Source organism: Erythrolamprus reginae, chromosome 2 (genome assembly GCF_031021105.1).
Source record: "Erythrolamprus reginae isolate rEryReg1 chromosome 2, rEryReg1.hap1, whole genome shotgun sequence".
In the NCBI taxonomy this organism is placed as follows: Eukaryota; Metazoa; Chordata; class Lepidosauria; order Squamata; family Dipsadidae; genus Erythrolamprus; species Erythrolamprus reginae.
The window spans coordinates 141,787,718-141,804,674 of NC_091951.1; the positions used below are offsets into that span (position 1 = coordinate 141,787,718).

Below are 16,957 nucleotides of genomic sequence, written 5' to 3' on the forward strand. Positions count from 1 at the left end.
TTTTATTTTGTCTGATCTATCATTTTATATTTGATGATTTTAATGTTTTTAAAATAGTTGTGTTGTAAACCATCCAGTCATTTGAAATGAGATTATAAGATTATAAAATAGTGGGCCTAATGGTGAAATAAATTAGAAGACAATGGTGACAAAATTAGATCCGGCAAAAAAAGTTATTGATACCGATATTAAACTGGAATTAATGATTTTTTGTGATTATATATGATGTACTAATCAAATTGCCTTTTATTGTACCAAAAAGAGAAGGCATTTTGTATTGTATGTTTTGTGATGGAGGAGAAATTTTTTTAAAAAAATTACTGAAAAAAGAAAAGATAAATTTGTCATTTATCCTTTCTTATCTAATTTTCTGCTCCCCTTTTCTCCCTCTCCCCCCGCCTCTCTTCTTCTACCTTCCTATTTAGTTTAGTAACTTCTCTCCCCGAGATCTGATGCTGCTTCCTTTGCTGCTGTCATTTGTACCATTAATTTAAAATGAGGTTATCAATTCTTCTGGGGATCGGGCACCCATCCTAAGAATCTGGGAGGTGGACTTGGTGGGATTTACAATGAAAATAGCGCATCTCGTAATTTGCTTCATTTCATTTACAAGCGAAAAGTGGAAAAAATGCAGGAACGCCGCTCTCAAGCTCTACCCCAGGCCACCTTTTCCGCGCTCCTTCGGTCGCCTAGAAACGAGAGAAGCCCCGCCCCTTCCATCCCGGCTTCCAGAGCATCCCCGAGAGCCTCACCGCCTCTGCGACCTACGCGCTTGCGCAGTTTCCATAGCGACCAGTATATACAACCATTAAGCCATGTCTATCGGCGGCGGCGGCGACATGGCGACTGTCCCGAACGAAAAAGCGAAGTCGGCAGACGAGTTGGAAGGCCTTCAGCTTCAGGCGATCATTGGCTTCAATGGTATCGGGGGCAGAGAGGGAAAGACCGGGATGGCAACCAGGGAAGTCACGGTACTTCCTTGCTATGAGAAAGCCCCCCCTCCCATCCTGCCCTCTAGGAACTCCATTGAAAGTTGATCTCTGTAATTGCCCGGCGTTTAGTAAAATAACTCTGTCCATGCTCAAGTATTCCCTCTTCCGCATTCATATGTTGCACGGGTGGCCTGTAATTGTCTAAATTGTGGGGGGTTTTCCCCAAGCTGTATCAGCGAAGGACTCCGTGGACGGAATCTAACATAAATATCTCGCAATGAAGTATTTTGCATTCAGTTACAGAGGGAAGTATTGAGAAATCAGAGCTGAGAAATCAGGCTATAAAGAGCCGGACTGTAAAGTTTACTATACAGCTCAAAACAAGCCAAATCTGCCACTTTCAATTAATGGCCATTCTCCCTGTGATTATTCTGATGTTTGCTGTGATTTGATTCTTAAGAAATAAATTGTTTTAATTTTATTACCTTGCTTTCAGAAGGTTAAAGAAAAGATGATTTAAGCATTATTATTATTATTATTTAATGTTGGTCCTTTTGTACAGATCTTTTGTAGAGTTTTAAGCTTGGTAAGTTACTAATTACATATTGTATCTGGGATTTTGAGTTCTTTATAGCATTGTAGAACTCATTTAAACTTGTTGCCTTTTCATTCAGGTTCCTTTTGCAACCCTGTTGCAGAATTTGTTATGATTAAAGACTTGGAAAAAAAGAAATGTTTATTTTTAGGTGTTGCACTTTTGTTTAAAGTGAAAAGCTTAAAAAAGGCTCCTTGTACTGTGCCACCTTTCTAGAATATAAAACCTAGGGAGACATAACTGTGAACACTCAAGTGGATATCTCGTCTACAAAAAGAGTACTTCACATACTGAATCAAAATAAAGGAGAATATTTAGAACTTTATATAGGCCTTGTGGGGAAAAGGTTGACTGGGATGATAAACATTTTGAGTAGGAAGTTTGACTATCTATACTGCATTATTCAAGACAGTAATTACACTGAGGCTGAAGAAGTGGAATGAAATATCAGGTTTTTTCTCAGAACTACTATTGATTTTATAGTGAAATATGTTTTTAACAAATTTAAAACAGCTAAGAACCAAATCTTATTAACTACCAGAATTCTGTCATAGAAAAAGTAGATTTTGAGCTAATCTATATGAATGAAAAAGAGTTAACATTATCTATTATCTAGTGTATAATGTATTAATAATATTAATTAAATTAATTAATAATAATAATAATAATAATACAGTGATCCCTCGATTAGCACGGTCTCGATTAGTGCGAAACGCTACAACACGGTTTTTCAAAAAATATTAATTAAAAAATACTCCACGTTTTTTTTGCTATACCACGGTTTTTCCCACCCGATGATGTCATACGTCATCACCAAGAGTCACTTCTCTGTCTCTTTCTCTTTCTTTCCTGTCATTCTCTGCTTCAATCATTTTCTCATTTCTCTTTTTTTCTCCCCTTTTTTCTATCATTTCTCTCTCTCTTTCTTCCTCTCTCATCTCTTTCTTTCCTTCTCTCTCTTTCCTTCTCTCTCCCCCCCTCCACTTGCCCACGAGAAGAAAAAAAGCAACCTCTGCCGGGCAGCTCCCCTTGTGCCCCCGCTTTGTGCCTGCCTCTTGTCCCTCTCTTTTGGGGATTTTTTTTTCTTTTCTGTCTGAGTGCGTCTGTGTGAGCGCAAGAGAGGGAGTGCGTGTATGTGTGTGTGTGTCTGTTGCGGCTTGGGCTGGTCGGCCTCGGAGGCGGGAGAAGGCGAAGAGGTAGCAAGCGGGGAACCCGGCGGGGTGGATGGCGGCGGCGGCGTGTGTGTGTGTGGTGGCCGCCTTCAGCTTGGGGTCGCCGCCGGCGTGCTCGAAGGACGCGCCGCCGCCCGCCTTGGAGCCCTCGAAAGCCTCGTCGTCTTCTGTGCTCTGCTCGCCGCTGCTCTCCAAGCGGGGCGCAGAGGCTGGGAGCGCGCGCCTTTTCTCCCCTGCGTGGATCCTGGCTAGCCGTCGCGCCTCTCTTGAAGATGGGGAGCCTGGCGACGCGCTGTTTTCCCCCACCAAGGACAATCGGGGTAAACTCTTTTGGTTGGGAACCAACCGGCCCGGTGCTCTTTTGGCTCTCTTGGGGTTTCCCCTTTGCCTGGGCAGCAGGAAGACCCAAGGAAGGTTCCTTTGGCCGCCCAACAGCTGATCTGCTCCGCAGCGCGGCAGCAGTGAGGAGCCGAAGATGGGGTTTCCCCTTTGCCTGGGCAACGGGGAAACTCCATCTTCGGCTCCTCGCTGCTTCCGCGCTGCGGAGCAGATCAGCTGTTGGGCGGCCAAAGGAACCTTCCCTGGGTCTTCCCCGCTGCCCACACGCAAACTCCACCATCTGCGCATGTGCGGCCATGGAAAAAAAAAGGGCGCGCATGCGCAGATGGTGTTTTTACTTCCGCACCACTATAACACGGAAAATCGATTAGCGCGGGAGGTCTTGGAATGTAACCCCCGCGCTAATCGAGGGATCACTGTAATTTATTAGACTTGTATGCCACCCCTCTCCGAGGACTCGGAGCAGCTCACAACAAATAATACAAATACAAATCTAATATTAAAAACAGTTATAAAAACCCATTATAAAAAGCAGTCATACAATCCAGACAAACCATACATAAAATAAAACAGTTAGGGGTATATCAGTTTCCCCAAGCCTGACAACAGGTTTTCAGGAGCTTGCAAAAGGCAAGGAGGGTGGGCACAGTCCTAATCTCCGGGGAGAGTTGATTCTAGAGGGCTGGGGTTACCACAGAGAAGGCTCTTCCCCTGGGTCCTGCCAGACGACATTGTTTTGTCGACAGGACCTGGAGAAGGCCTACTCTGTGGCACCTAATCGGTCGCTGGGATTCGTGCGGCAGAAGGCGGTCCCGATGTATATGTAATTAATGTATAAAACATAGCAGAATGGGTTAGAATCAGAGTATCAGAAAACAGAAAATATTAGCAAGTAATAGAGGTGCACTGATAAAATAAAATGGAGGGAAGTAAAGTAAAGTAACTTGATGAATTGCATGAATAAATCTCTTGGTGCTTCTGTGAGTGTGAAACCACTTTAAGTTCCCAAAAATTTCACCTCATAAATGCTCAACTGTAGCATATTTATTTATTTTATTTATTTATTGGATTTGTATGTCACCCCTCTATATAACAAGATAATGTGTGATCTGTTGGATCATAATTTCAAAAACATTTTGTTATCAGATTCTCAATGCCTTCAACAATAATGGAGCACTAATATGCCGCGTTCTCTGGAAATATTTTTTAAATTTAGAGAGATATTTAGTCTCTCCCTTGAAAGTAGACCATCAACTGTATAATATGGTCAAACATCAGAAGCTGGCCAAGAGATATTTTTTTAGTCATTTTATATTACGACATAAAAATGCTTTACAATAATATTTACATCATAAAATGTTTTATGGGAATCATGGGTCCTGGATTTGGGATACATTCTGTAAATTAGCCTACTTGAGGTACCTTGGTTAGAATTGTTTTGCCTTCTGATCCATGCTTTTACCCATTTAAAAATTACAGACCCAAGATTTTTAATAGTGCAGTGTTCCCTCGATTTCCGCGGGGGATGCGTTCCGAGACCACCCTCGAAAGTCGAATTTCCGTGAAGTAGAGATGCGGAAGTAAATACACCATTTTTGGCTATGGACAGTATCACAAGCCATCCCTTAACACTTTATACCCCTAAATTACCATTTCCCATTCCCCTAACAACCATTTACTCACCATTATTACTGATACTCACCATTGAATAAGACACTTAATGATCCTGATATTTATAAACATAATTATTTATTAACAATAATTATTTTTTTTGTTATTTATTTGCAAAAATTATTAGTTTAGTGATGGACATATGACGTCATCGGGTGGAAAAAACCGTGGTATAGGGAAAAAACCGCAAAGTATTTTTTAATTAATATTTTTTGAAAAACCGTGGTATAGGCTATTCGCGAAGTTCGAACCCGCGAAAATTGAGGGAACACTGTATATTATATTTATTTATGTCATGTATAGTATATTTATTTATGTCATGTACTTATTTGATAATATATGTAAATATAACATTATTTAAATACATAAATGGGTACAAATAAAAGGGACAGGGACAGTAGGCAAGCTGGTGCGCCTATGCATGCCCCGTATATATGGTATTCCTGTTGTGAGCCGCCTAGAGTTCCTAGGGAGTTGGGTAGCATAGAAATTGAATGAATGAGTGAGTGAGTGAGTCAGTCAGTCAGTCAGCCAGTCAGTCAGTCAGTCAGTCAGTCAGTAAGTAAATAAAATAAACAAACAAACAAGCAAATAAATAAATAAATGGTAGGTGTTGGCAGTTCTTCCTCTTGTAACATAATAATAATTATATTTATTTTGTTTTCAGGACATGTTCCCTTTGGCCTCATCTGCCATCCAGATCGAGAGCATCTTATCTATCCACTGGGTTGCACAGTAATTATCCAAAGCATAAACACTCCAGGTCAAGATTTTTTACATGGTCACACCAACAATGTCTCTTGTGTCACAGTTTCTCCAAGTGGAAGTTATGTGGCTTCTGGTCAGATCACATTCATGGGCTTTAAGGTGCATACAAGCTTTCTTTAAAAATGTATTTGATTCCTAAAGGATGCTACTGTTTAAATGGGGAAGAATATGATCCTTTAAGCAGGGATGTCAAACTCGCAGCCTGTGGGCCAGGTGCCCACAAGCTGCCCCCCCCCCACCACAGTTTAATAGAAGGGGAAGAAATTTGTGATAAATCACGTGACAGCCACATGATGTCGAGTGTTTGACACCTATGTTTTAAAGCCTGATCTTTCAACTCTGATTAACTGTTTAGACTTCAAGTTATGTTTATAGGTTTAAGTCTCGCACTATTAACAACAACAGGTAGTTCTCACTTAGTGATGGTAATTGCAGCTGGCATGTCTGTAGCTAAACCATATGATTATAAAGCATAATCATGAGACCATGCTGATTGGCAATGAAAATTCTATCACTTTTAATTGTCATCGTTAAGTGAATCACTGCTGGTTGTTAAGCAAGGATATTATGTTGCCAATATTTGCATCTTCCTGCCAAGTTTCCCATTGACTGCTTGTGGGAAACCTGCAAAGAAAATTGCCAATGGCAATTGTGATGCTATGACCAACATTATTATAAGGACCACTTGTAACTACCACTCATTCAGGGCATTTGTATGTTTAAATGAGCACTGAACAAGAACCAACTACAGAATATTTCTGATAAATCCTGCTGTATTATCTATATACAGTGGAGGGGAAAGTATTTAGTCAGACATACAAATCTAATAAATTATTATTATTATTGTTGTTGTTGTTGTTGTTGTTGTTGTTTGTAGGTGACCAAATACTTATTTTCCACCATAATTTGGAACAATTTATTATTGTTGTTAGCCGCCCTGAGTCTACGGAGAGGGGCGGCATACAAATCAAATAAATAAATAAAATAATTTGGAAATAAATTCATTAAAAATCAGACAGTGTGATTTTCTGGATGTGTTTTCTCATGTTGTCTCTCATGGTTGAGGTCTACCTATGATGTCAATTACAGGCCTCTCTCATCTTTTTAAGTGGGAGAACTTGCACAATTGGTGTCTGACCAAATACGTTTCCCCCCACTGTATAGGCTAATAGCGTCAGGCCAGCATTGGATTTTAAATGAGACAGTTTAATTGTCTCCAAATAAATTAGATTATTAGTTTCAAATAGTGTAGAGAAAGCATAACAGTTGAAAAGAACCAATGGCTGCTTTACAAGGGAATTCAGCATATTTTAACTGGAATTTTACTCTTATGACAAGTAGGTCTAAAATTTGGGGTGTTCCATATTTTCAAGTAGGTCTGAAATTTGGGGTGTTCCCATATTTTCAGCTGTTTCTAGACAGTGATAACAGTGGGAAGAAGCATTTTTTTCAACTGACAGTTAATGTGACAACTGTGATTATTTCAAGGTTGGTCAGATTCACCTACAATTAATCTATGCCTTGTGTAGGTAATTTCTAAAGGTAGTCCTCATCTTGCAATTATTCATTTAGTGACTGTTCAAAGTTGCAGCAGCACTGAAAAATGTGATTTACAACCGGTCCTCCCACTTATGACTTTTGCGGCATCCCCATGGTTACGTGATCAAAAATTTTAGTCCTTTCTAACTGGAATATATTTATGATAGTTGCAGCATCTGGGGGTTTTCTGATCACCATTTGTGACCTTCCCAGACAGCTTCCAACAGGCAATATTAATGAGGGACACTGGATTCACTTAACAGCCATATGGTTCATTTAACAATTGTGGCAATTCTCTTAACAACTGAGGTGGGGGGAGATAAAATTGGTTGTAACTCACTTTACAATCACCTTGCTGATTCCAGTTGTAAGTTGAGGACTACTTATAATAGATTATTATAATGTATATTGAATTTTATGGTTATTCCTGAAGGGTATCTAAAAGATCCAATTGATGCAAAATGTGGCAGCCAGTTGTTGATTTGTAAACAGCACCAGAATGATATTATATCTGTAGTCCTCACCAATTACTTTCTGGACACAGTTCAATAACACAGTTCGAAGTATTGCTTTTACCTCTTAAAACCTGAAGCAATCTGGCTCTGATTGACTTAGGAACAGCATCTCTTTTATGTAAATCTATACAACAATACATTCAGCAACAAAGATTTTCTTTAAAATTACTCCAGGTTTCTGAAACCTACAAGAGTGGCCCTTTTTGGGTGCAGTATAGCTAACCAAATTCTGGAACACCTTTCCTGGGAAATTGAATTTTACCACTTGCTCTCCCACCTCCAGTTTAGAAAAGGAGCAGTGACTGCCTTCTGAACAATGTCTTTTATGGATCTGTTAGGTGGAAAGGCAGGTTTAGTTCAATACTAATTTCTGAATTGCTTCCTAGCATAAGGTTGGTATGACTTCGAGCAAATCATTTAAGAGGTTTTGATTTAGTAGCCAATAATGCTTTGCCATTTTTTGTGTACCCATCTGGATAGAAGAATAGCTAGTACTGCAGTATTTAATGGTCTGGGTAGATCACAGCAGGCCCTTCGATTGCCTTGTATTAATACATTATTTTTGATGCTGCTATTTGTCTCAGAAATGGGATACGCTTGGCTAAGTTATACTTCCATTTGAGCTTTTCTGTCTCAATAAAACCGCAACCGTTCAAAAGACTGCCCAAAATAATATATGGGAAGAAAAACAGCTTTATGGCCTTTAAACCTAGAATTTGGGATCCAAATAGCTTTTCTGTAACAAACTTGGGCTCCCCCCCCTCCCAAGTAATGCTGTTAGAATGCATATTTATATTTTTACCCCAGGCTGATATCATTTTATGGGACTACAGCAAAAAGGAAATGTTGTCTCGGCTGTCACTTCACAAGGGTAAAATTGAACATCTGGCATTTTCTCCAAATGATCTTTACCTGATTTCACTGGGAGGCCAAGATGATGGGAGGTAAGACTCCTTTAAAAGTATTTTGCCTTCACTTTTCCTATTTTTTTCTTTAAAAGCCCAAAGTCAGATACAGAGATGATCACTGTCCTGTCTTGAATCAAAGAAAAGATCTAGTTATGTTTCTCCCTCTCCTTCATGATTCCCTTGCTGTGGAGTTTCACCTCTCAAATTTTGTTGGGGATAATATTAACATCTTTGCCAAATCATGTCTTTTCTGAAGATCAATGTAGCAGAGCTGTGTGAGCTGTGTAAGACATTTTATTTTATGCTTAATTTCCAAAATGTTCTGGGGAAAAAAACTTCAAAAGGCCAATATAGCTAACTTTGCACTTGAAACAGCAATTCTGTAGTGAGGGCAGGGCATCATGCTCAAAGTAAAACTAAAAAAGGTTGTATCCATTCCCAATATATGGCCATTGAAGGAAAATGGCATATGGTATTGTGCCATTTGTAGGTTTCTTATTTGCATACACAGTAGCAGACATTTCCGTTGTCAGGATTATTTGCATCTTTCTGTCTCTCCCTAAGTATTCCAAGGAAATATGCAAAATAATAGGATTACAGGTAGTCCTTGCTTACTGACTGCTTGGCTTAGCAACCATTTGAAGTTATGACAGTTTAAAAAAACAGCTTTGCAACCAATTCTTGTATTTAGGGCCATCACGGTGTCTCTTGGTCATGTAATCACTATTTGCAAACTTTACAGTAGAAAAATTAATGGAAAATGTGGAAGTGAAATTGCCAGTCATGGTCACATAATGTCTTGCTTAACAACTATGGTAAGTCTCTTAACAATGGATATGGAAGTGACACAATAAGTCATGGCATAGTCCTGTGATATTTCACTTAGTGACCACAACACTTAGTGATAATTGCCCATTCTAATTGTGGTTGGTAAAGTAAGAACTACCTATAATGATCAAAGAACCACTACTAAATCTGATCAGTTGAAGTGACAAAGCAAATCAACAAGATGGTTGATTTGTAACTGTAGAATGATGCAGCCAGTTGAATCCATCCTTTAGAAACAGCATAATGCATCTTTTAATGATTTTTGCCTAGTCTTTACAACCTTTGAGAAGCATAATATATTTTCTCTGTACAGTGTATTACAAATTAGAAGATATAGAATTAACAGAGTTGGAATGGACCTTGGAGGTCTTCTAGTCCAACCCTTGCTCAGTTAGAAGACTCTATACTATTCTGGACAAATGACTGTCCAGTCTCTTCTTAAAAACCTCCAGTAACGGGCACCCATTCTGAAGGCAAGCCATTCCACTAGTTAATTGTTCCTTCCTACTGATAGGAAGTTTCTCCCCAGTTCCAGGTTGCTTCTCTCCTTGATTAGTTTCCTAGTTAGTTGCTTTTCATCCTGCCTTCTGATGCTTTTCCTCTTCTTTCTGGAAACCCCTTTGCCCCTTTTCCCATTAAGTTTGCAATTTATGAATAAATTTTGTGCATTTCTGAGAGAAAGAGGAAATGAGAATACCATTCTTGTGCAGGCAAGTTTACTTAGCTGAATGCAACTTACCAGCAATATTTTGAGCTATACTAGATGTTCTATAACCTGAACTGTGAAAATGAGAAGATTGCTGAAACCATGTTTTGGCTTGTTGGGTTATAAGTTATATGGACTTGGTAGATGCATTTATTTTGTACACCATGCTTGTTACCGAGAACAGTATTTCTGTATATAAGATATTTGTCATTTGAAACAAAAAGCAAATAAATAGCATATTGTATTATTTTGGTTTGGATATAATGAAGTAAGATAATGAAAATGTATGTCCTGTATTGGCTTCAATTTAATAATGGAAAGTCCTTTTTTTTTTGCAGTGTGCTTATTCAAAAACATAAATAAGTTGTCAATATTCTCCATTTTTTGCCTGGCACATTTAATTTTTGAACCGGGTTATAAATTCTATGAACAAAAGATTGTGTTACTGCATGACATGCCAGGGAACAGTGCAGATGAGATTTATTCCCATTCAATAATTTTATAAGAACAAGATTTAACTTGGGGGAAATGCTGCATTGTATTTCAGTGTACAAATGTCAGTTAATTTAAATCAACCACATTCCTATCAACGAATCAGTTCAACCAAATGTTGGATGTGGCCTCAGAAAAAGGAAAACAGTGGAAACAGTGTGAAATTGGGATTGGTATCTTTTCTGCAAAGAATTTAATTATATTGGCAATCAATCTATATTGGATGAGAGAGACTTAGTTTCCCCCTCCCTCCTGTCTCAACTACTTGAAAAATTAAATGCATGAGATATGGCGATCAAAAGAATCCTGGAACGTGGATTTCTTGCTACATTTCCACGTCCCAGAATTCTTCTGGACCATCTCTGTTTCTTGAGGAAGTCTCATTGACCATCTCACATAAATTGGGAATTTATTGTATATCCAAGATTCATGTGGTATGTATGATAAGATACTAATTAATTCTTGAAACCCACTATAAATACTGTTTTATTTCTGCAGTTTAGCTAGAAAGGTGAGATGTTCACCTTTCAGCAAACTCTTAACTAAGCAATTAAGGCTTACTGTGTTGTATGAATAAGTCATTAGACTGGCATGAAAATGAACAAGCAATCAAAGAGGTACAATAATTTCTACTCCCTTCTTTTTTCCCCCCAGTCAGTTTTCTCGCCTCTCCTCTGGTAGGCGAGACAATTCATTTGGTTTGGAAAACTTCATAAACATTCATAAAAGCGGGACTGGAAAATGGGTTGAAATGAAACCCCACAGAGCGCTTCTAGACCTCCTTAATGTTTTCATAGTAACTAAACCCAATACTGCTACAACTGTGTTTGTTTTGGGAGAAAACGCTCCTCAAAGCACAATCATATCAAATTTCAAAATAACTATTTGCTGAAAATAAATAAATATCTTGCTCTTCTGACAGCCTTGTGGTGTGGAGTGTCCAAAAGAAAGAAGCCATCTGTGGCAGTCCTGCTTCTGCTCGTAGTGCTGGGAACCCAACCACACTGGTATATTCCAACTGCAAGGATGAGATGTTCATCAGTGCGGGAAAGTATGACTTTTTTTTTTGAGGAAAGGCTATTGAATTCATTTCTTTAAAAAAAGATTAATTAATTAATTTATTTATTGGATTTGTATGCCGCCCCTCTCCGCAGACTCGGGGTGGCTAACAACAATGATAAAAACAATATGTAGAAATCCAATTAATAAAACAACTAAAAACCCTTATAATAAAACCAAACATACACACAAACATACCATGCATAACTTGTAATGGCCTAGGGGGAAGGAATATCTTAACTCCCCCATGCCTGGCGGCATAAATGAGTCTTGAGTAGTTTACGAAAGACAGGGAGGGTGGGGGCAGTTCTAATCTCCAGGGGGAGTTGGTTCCAGAGGGCCAGGGCTGCCACAGAGAAGGCTCTTCCCCTGGGGACTGCCAAACGACATTGTTTAGTCGACGGGACCCGGAGAAGGCAAACTCTGTGGGACCTTATCGGTCGCTGGGATTCGTGTGGTAGAAGGCGGTTCCAGAGGTAATCTAGTCCCATGCCATGTAGGACTTTAAAGGTCATGACCAACACTTTGAATTGTGACTGGAAACTGATCGGCAGCCAATTCAAGCCGCGGAGTGTTGAAGAAACGTGGGTGAATCTTGGAAGCCCCACGATGGCTCTCGCGGCTGCGTTCTGCACGATCTGAAGTTTCTGAACACTTTTCAAAGGTAGCCCCATGTAGAGAGCGTTGCAGTAATCGAACCTTGAAGTGATGAGGGCATGAGCGACTGTGAGCAATGACTCATTGCATTGTCCCCAAGGTACTTACAGGTAGCTCTTGATTTATGACTGGTTGCTTAGCAACTCTTCAAAGTTATGATGAACACCTTCCAAGAGATGTAATGTAACCTGATTCCGAATTTCCTATGGATGGCCTTCCCCCAGGGTCAGATGACCACATTTTGGATGCTAGGAACTGGGCCACAATTAATGACCATGGTTTACAGCGCTTTTACCCAAAACCCAGAATTTCTGGTCATCTACAAGAACATTCCATAGCCTTCAGAATTCTGTAAAATGAAGGAAAGCTGAAATAAGATTATAAGCATAATCATGATTTCCACTTAGCATCCTGTTTGCTTAACAACTGAGTTGCTGGCCCAATTGTGAGCAACCAGTGTTGTAGTCAGGAGATATTTCACTCTTTTCCAAACTGCTTTAATTGACCACTTAATGAAGCTATTTCACTCCCCAAAATAGAATAAGAAAATATTTAGGTTCCCAACACAATCTCTCGGCATACCAATTTGTTAGCTACTTTTCTGATAGTCCAGAAGAGAAACAGTAAATGCATCTTTTAGTTCTGCAGCAAAATGTTTATCTAATATAAATCTGTTTCAAATTAATAATGAAATACATGCTTTGGCTTCAGTGGAACTATTCGAGTATGGGAACTGGATTTACCCAACAGAAAAATCCGACCAATTGAGTGTCAAACAGGGCAGCTGAAGAGAGTAGTTGCTTGTGCCATGGTAAGATATCTACTGATCTGTGATTTACAGTATGTGTAAAAATTGAGTCAGATAAGAAAAAAAAGAATTTATAGAAGATCTACTTAGTTTGGAGAAAGTGCATTTGAGTTTAAACATCTAATTCAGTAGGATGAAATGTGTCCAAAGCCATATGCTGCCACCTCCTTCTTAGACACAATTCAAATCTTTGGAGGGAGGTCCCATAACTAACTTTTGCACCAATAAGAACCAACCAAAGTAACAGACTCAGCAATAGCTATAGCACTTAGACTTATATATTACTTTACTGTGCTTTACTGCCCTCTCTAAGGGGTTTACAGAATCAGTATATTGCTCTTAACAATCTGGATCCTCATTTTATTGACCTCATAAGAATGGACAGTTGAGTCAACCTTTAGCCAGCATTAATTGAATTTCTGGCTGTGGGCAGAGTCAGCCTACAATACTGCATACTAACAGTGAAGGGCTGCAAAAGATTTTACTACCCCACTGTGGGTGTAGTTTATTTTGTGGGTGTGGCTTGCCAGCCATGTGACCAGGTGGGAGTGGCTTGACGATCATATAACCGGAGGTGGCTTAAAGGTCAGGTGACTGGCTTAAAGGTGGCCAACTTGATACCACTCATGTCAAGGATTTGGGTTAAGGTTAGGGTGCCTGGCCTCTCCTCATCTCAAAGAGATACAATTTCCCTATCTATTTATTAAACATCTAAAATATACTATTTAATTCTATGTATATATGCCATATGTGTACATACCGTATTTTTCGCTCTATAAGACGCACCTGCTGATAAGACGCACCTAGTTTTTAGAGGAGGAAAATAGAAAAAAAATATTTTGAGCCAAAAAGTAGGCTAAAATATTTATTACAATAACACTGCCCTAGGGGAATTGGGAAAATATACAAACAAGCCCCCCTCTCTCTTTCTTTCTTTCTATCTCTCCCTCTTTCTCTCTACCTTTCTTTCTCTTTCTCTCTCTCCCTTTCTCTGTCCCTCTCTTTCTTTCTCTCTGTCCCTTTCTTTCTCTCTGTCCCTCTTTCTTTCTCTCTGTCCCTCTCTTTCTTTCTCTCTGTCCCTCTCTTTCTTTCTCTCTGTCCCTCTCTTTCTTTCTCTCTGTCCCTCTTTCTTTCTCTCTGTCCCTCTCTTTCTTTCTCTCTGTCCCTCTCTTTCTTTCTCTCTGTCCCTCTCTTTCTTTCTCTCTGTCCCTTTCTTTCTCTCTGTCCCTCTTTCTTTCTCTCTCTTATCTCTCCTTCTCTCACTCACTCTCTTTGCATCTCTCTCTTTCTCTCTCTCCTTCTCTATCTCTCCCTCTTTCTCTCCCCCTTTCTATCTCTCCTCTCCCTTTCTCTGTCCCTCTATTTCTTTCTCTCTGTTCTTCTCTTTCTTTCTCTCTGTCCCTCTTTCTTTCTCTCTCTTATCTCTCCTTCTCTCACTCACTCTCTTTGTATCTCTCTCTTTCTCTCTCTCCTTCTCTATCTCTCCCTCTTTCTCTCTCCCCCTTTCTATCTCTCCTCTCCCTTTCTCTGACCCTCTCTTTCTTTCTCTCTGTTCTTCTCTTTCTTTCTCTCTGTCCCTCTTTCTTTCTCTCTGTCCCTCTCTTTCTTTCTCTCTGTCCCTCTCTTTCTTTCTCTCTGTCCCTCTCTTTCTTTCTCTCTGTCCCTCTCTTTCTTTCTCTCTGTCCCTCTCTTTCTTTCTCTCTGTCCCTCTTTCTTTCTTTCTCTCTGTCCCTCTCTTTCTTTCTCTCTGTCCCTCTCTTTCTTTCTCTGTCCCTCTTTCTTTCTCTCTCTTATCTCTTCTTCTCTCACTCACTCTCTTTGTATCTCTCTCTTTCTCTCTCTCCTTCTCTATCTCTCCCTCTTTCTCTCTCCCCCTTTCTATCTCTCCTCTTCCTTTCTCTCTCTTTCTTTCTCCCTTATTTTTTCTGTTTTTCTGCTGTGGGCGGTTTAGGGCCCCTCAAACCCCGACGACCTCGCCCCCGTATCCTGGCCGGGACATAGCAGCTTCCTCTGACAGGCGCCGCGCGGGGCCGAGGGGGCTCAGCAGGAGGCGCAGCGGCGTGCGGAGAGAGGGAAGGGGGGACAGCGGCATCCCTCCTGGCCTTGGCGGGCCGCCCGACCCTCCCCACCTCCTGCAAACGCGGCGGGCGGCGGGGGGAGAGCGAAGAGCCGGCTCCGGCGGGCGCGGGGCTTGGCTGGCTGGCTGGGGGAGCGCCGCTGGTGGTGAGAAGGGAGACCCTCCTCCGGGAGGGAGGGGGCCAGGCAGCAGCTAGCCAGCCGAGTTCGCAGCCAAACTTTGCACAGGCGGCGGCCGGCTGCGAGCGAGTGGCTGGGTTTTGGGTCTTCGAGACCTCCCCGCCTCCTGAAGCGATTCCCGTAGCCTTCCCAAAGGCTCGGAACCGCCAACGCTCCTCCGGTGCCGCTCCGCCTCCTAAACCTGCGGGGTGGAGGCGTCCCCCGGCCCAGCACTTCCGGAGGCTGAAAGGCGCGGCTCTCTTCGGGGTTGGGAAGAGGAGAGGTGGCGACAGAGGCGGCGGTCTCCAGATGAGTATATCGCCGCCCCCCCTCTGCTCCAGCGCCTCCCCCCCCCTCCCTGCCTGCATCTTCGCTCCATAAGACGTGGCTGATTTTTCATCCTACTTTGGGAGGAAAAAAACTGCGTCTTATGGAGCGAAAAATACGGTATATAAATAATAATAATAATAATAATAATAATAATTATTATTATTATTATTATTATTATCATTATTATCATTATTATCATTAATATTATTATTGTTGTTGTTGTTGTTGTTGTTATTATTATTATTATTATTATTATTATTATTATTTATTAGATTTGTATGCCGCCCCTCTCCGTAGACTTGGTCTAATACACACAGGCACACAAAAATATACATTATCTACTATATAAAGTAGTGTGTACACACACAGGCACACACAGCTTTTCTAAAATTATACACATTCAGTCTCATTTACTGCGATAGGAAAAACATACCCAGAGCCCAGAAGGAAAAAAAAGATAAACAATTCAAAAAATTTCTACCGGTTCTGTGTACCTAACCAAAAATGTTTTTCCGGTTCTGCGTACCTGATCATAGCCGTAGGAACCCATTACTGCATACTAACCATTGAGCCAACATGATTCTGTTTTGAAATGATTATTTTATTTACAAATATATTTTGAAATGACTATTCTGGAAGATATAACTGCAGAGTCAAGAGGCTTGGTGTATTCTAGGAGTCAAATTTAATTCTATGTGTTGTGTCCAGAGGACAGTTAGGCATTGTACCCGCCCCATAGTCCTTGGGCGGGAAAATGCTATGTTGTGATTGGTTGGCAGCCCGGCATATATATAGCTGCCGGGCACAGCCATGTTGTCTTTGATTGGAGTTCTGTAACCGTTATCCGTTGTTAATAAAAGAACTGTTACTCACCCTAAGAGTGCAGTCCTTCTTCCCGTAACGAGGAAATGGGCACCAGAGACGAGGTAACCAGGGAATTCCTCAGCCGTTTTCCAAGGCACCACACCAAGTCAGGCAGAACCGAGGGAAACCCCCGATCTTTCCCAATGCCACGTGTTGCCGCACTACCCCCGAGCTCATCAACTGCTCGGTACCCCAGGAACAAAATAATAAATGGTGTAAATAAGACCCAAACCTGAAGATACAGCATACGTCCAACCACATGAAACTTTTTATTGCCGAATATTTAACCAGAGAAAAAATCATACCGTGAAGACTGTTCCAAATCAGAATCCTATATGTAATGCAAGGCGAAATGTTGTTTTCATTTTTGCCTCACTGTTGTAAAATATTTCATTTTGTCTAACCCTGGTCCTAATTCTCTCTTGCTTCAGTGACCATAAAGAACCTGAGCTCCATACATTTTTATATTTTTATTTTATATTTTATTTTATTTTATTTCTAGTTGGATTCCCAGCCTTACTATGAAATGATCGATCCAA

At 40.6% G+C, this 16,957-nt stretch overlaps 1 protein-coding gene across 3 annotated transcripts in view; it reads left to right on the forward strand.

Annotated features, from left to right (window-relative positions):
• Positions 1 to 783: 783 nt before the first annotated feature.
• CFAP52 (cilia and flagella associated protein 52) overlaps positions 784 to 16,957 on the forward strand; it is a 35,884-nt gene continuing 19,710 nt past the window's right edge. The window contains exons 1-5 of one of the 3 annotated variants that reach the window (XM_070739700.1): positions 784 to 921; positions 5,377 to 5,576; positions 8,339 to 8,475; positions 11,388 to 11,516; positions 12,893 to 12,992. In XM_070739700.1, the coding sequence (XP_070595801.1) occupies positions 816 to 921; positions 5,377 to 5,576; positions 8,339 to 8,475; positions 11,388 to 11,516; positions 12,893 to 12,992 (672 nt within the window). In that variant the 5' untranslated portion in view covers positions 784 to 815. Of the gene's footprint in view, positions 972 to 5,376; positions 5,577 to 8,338; positions 8,476 to 11,387; positions 11,517 to 12,892; positions 12,993 to 16,957 lie in introns of those variants that run through there. The other 2 variants (XM_070739702.1, XM_070739703.1) reach the window with 2 other exon arrangements.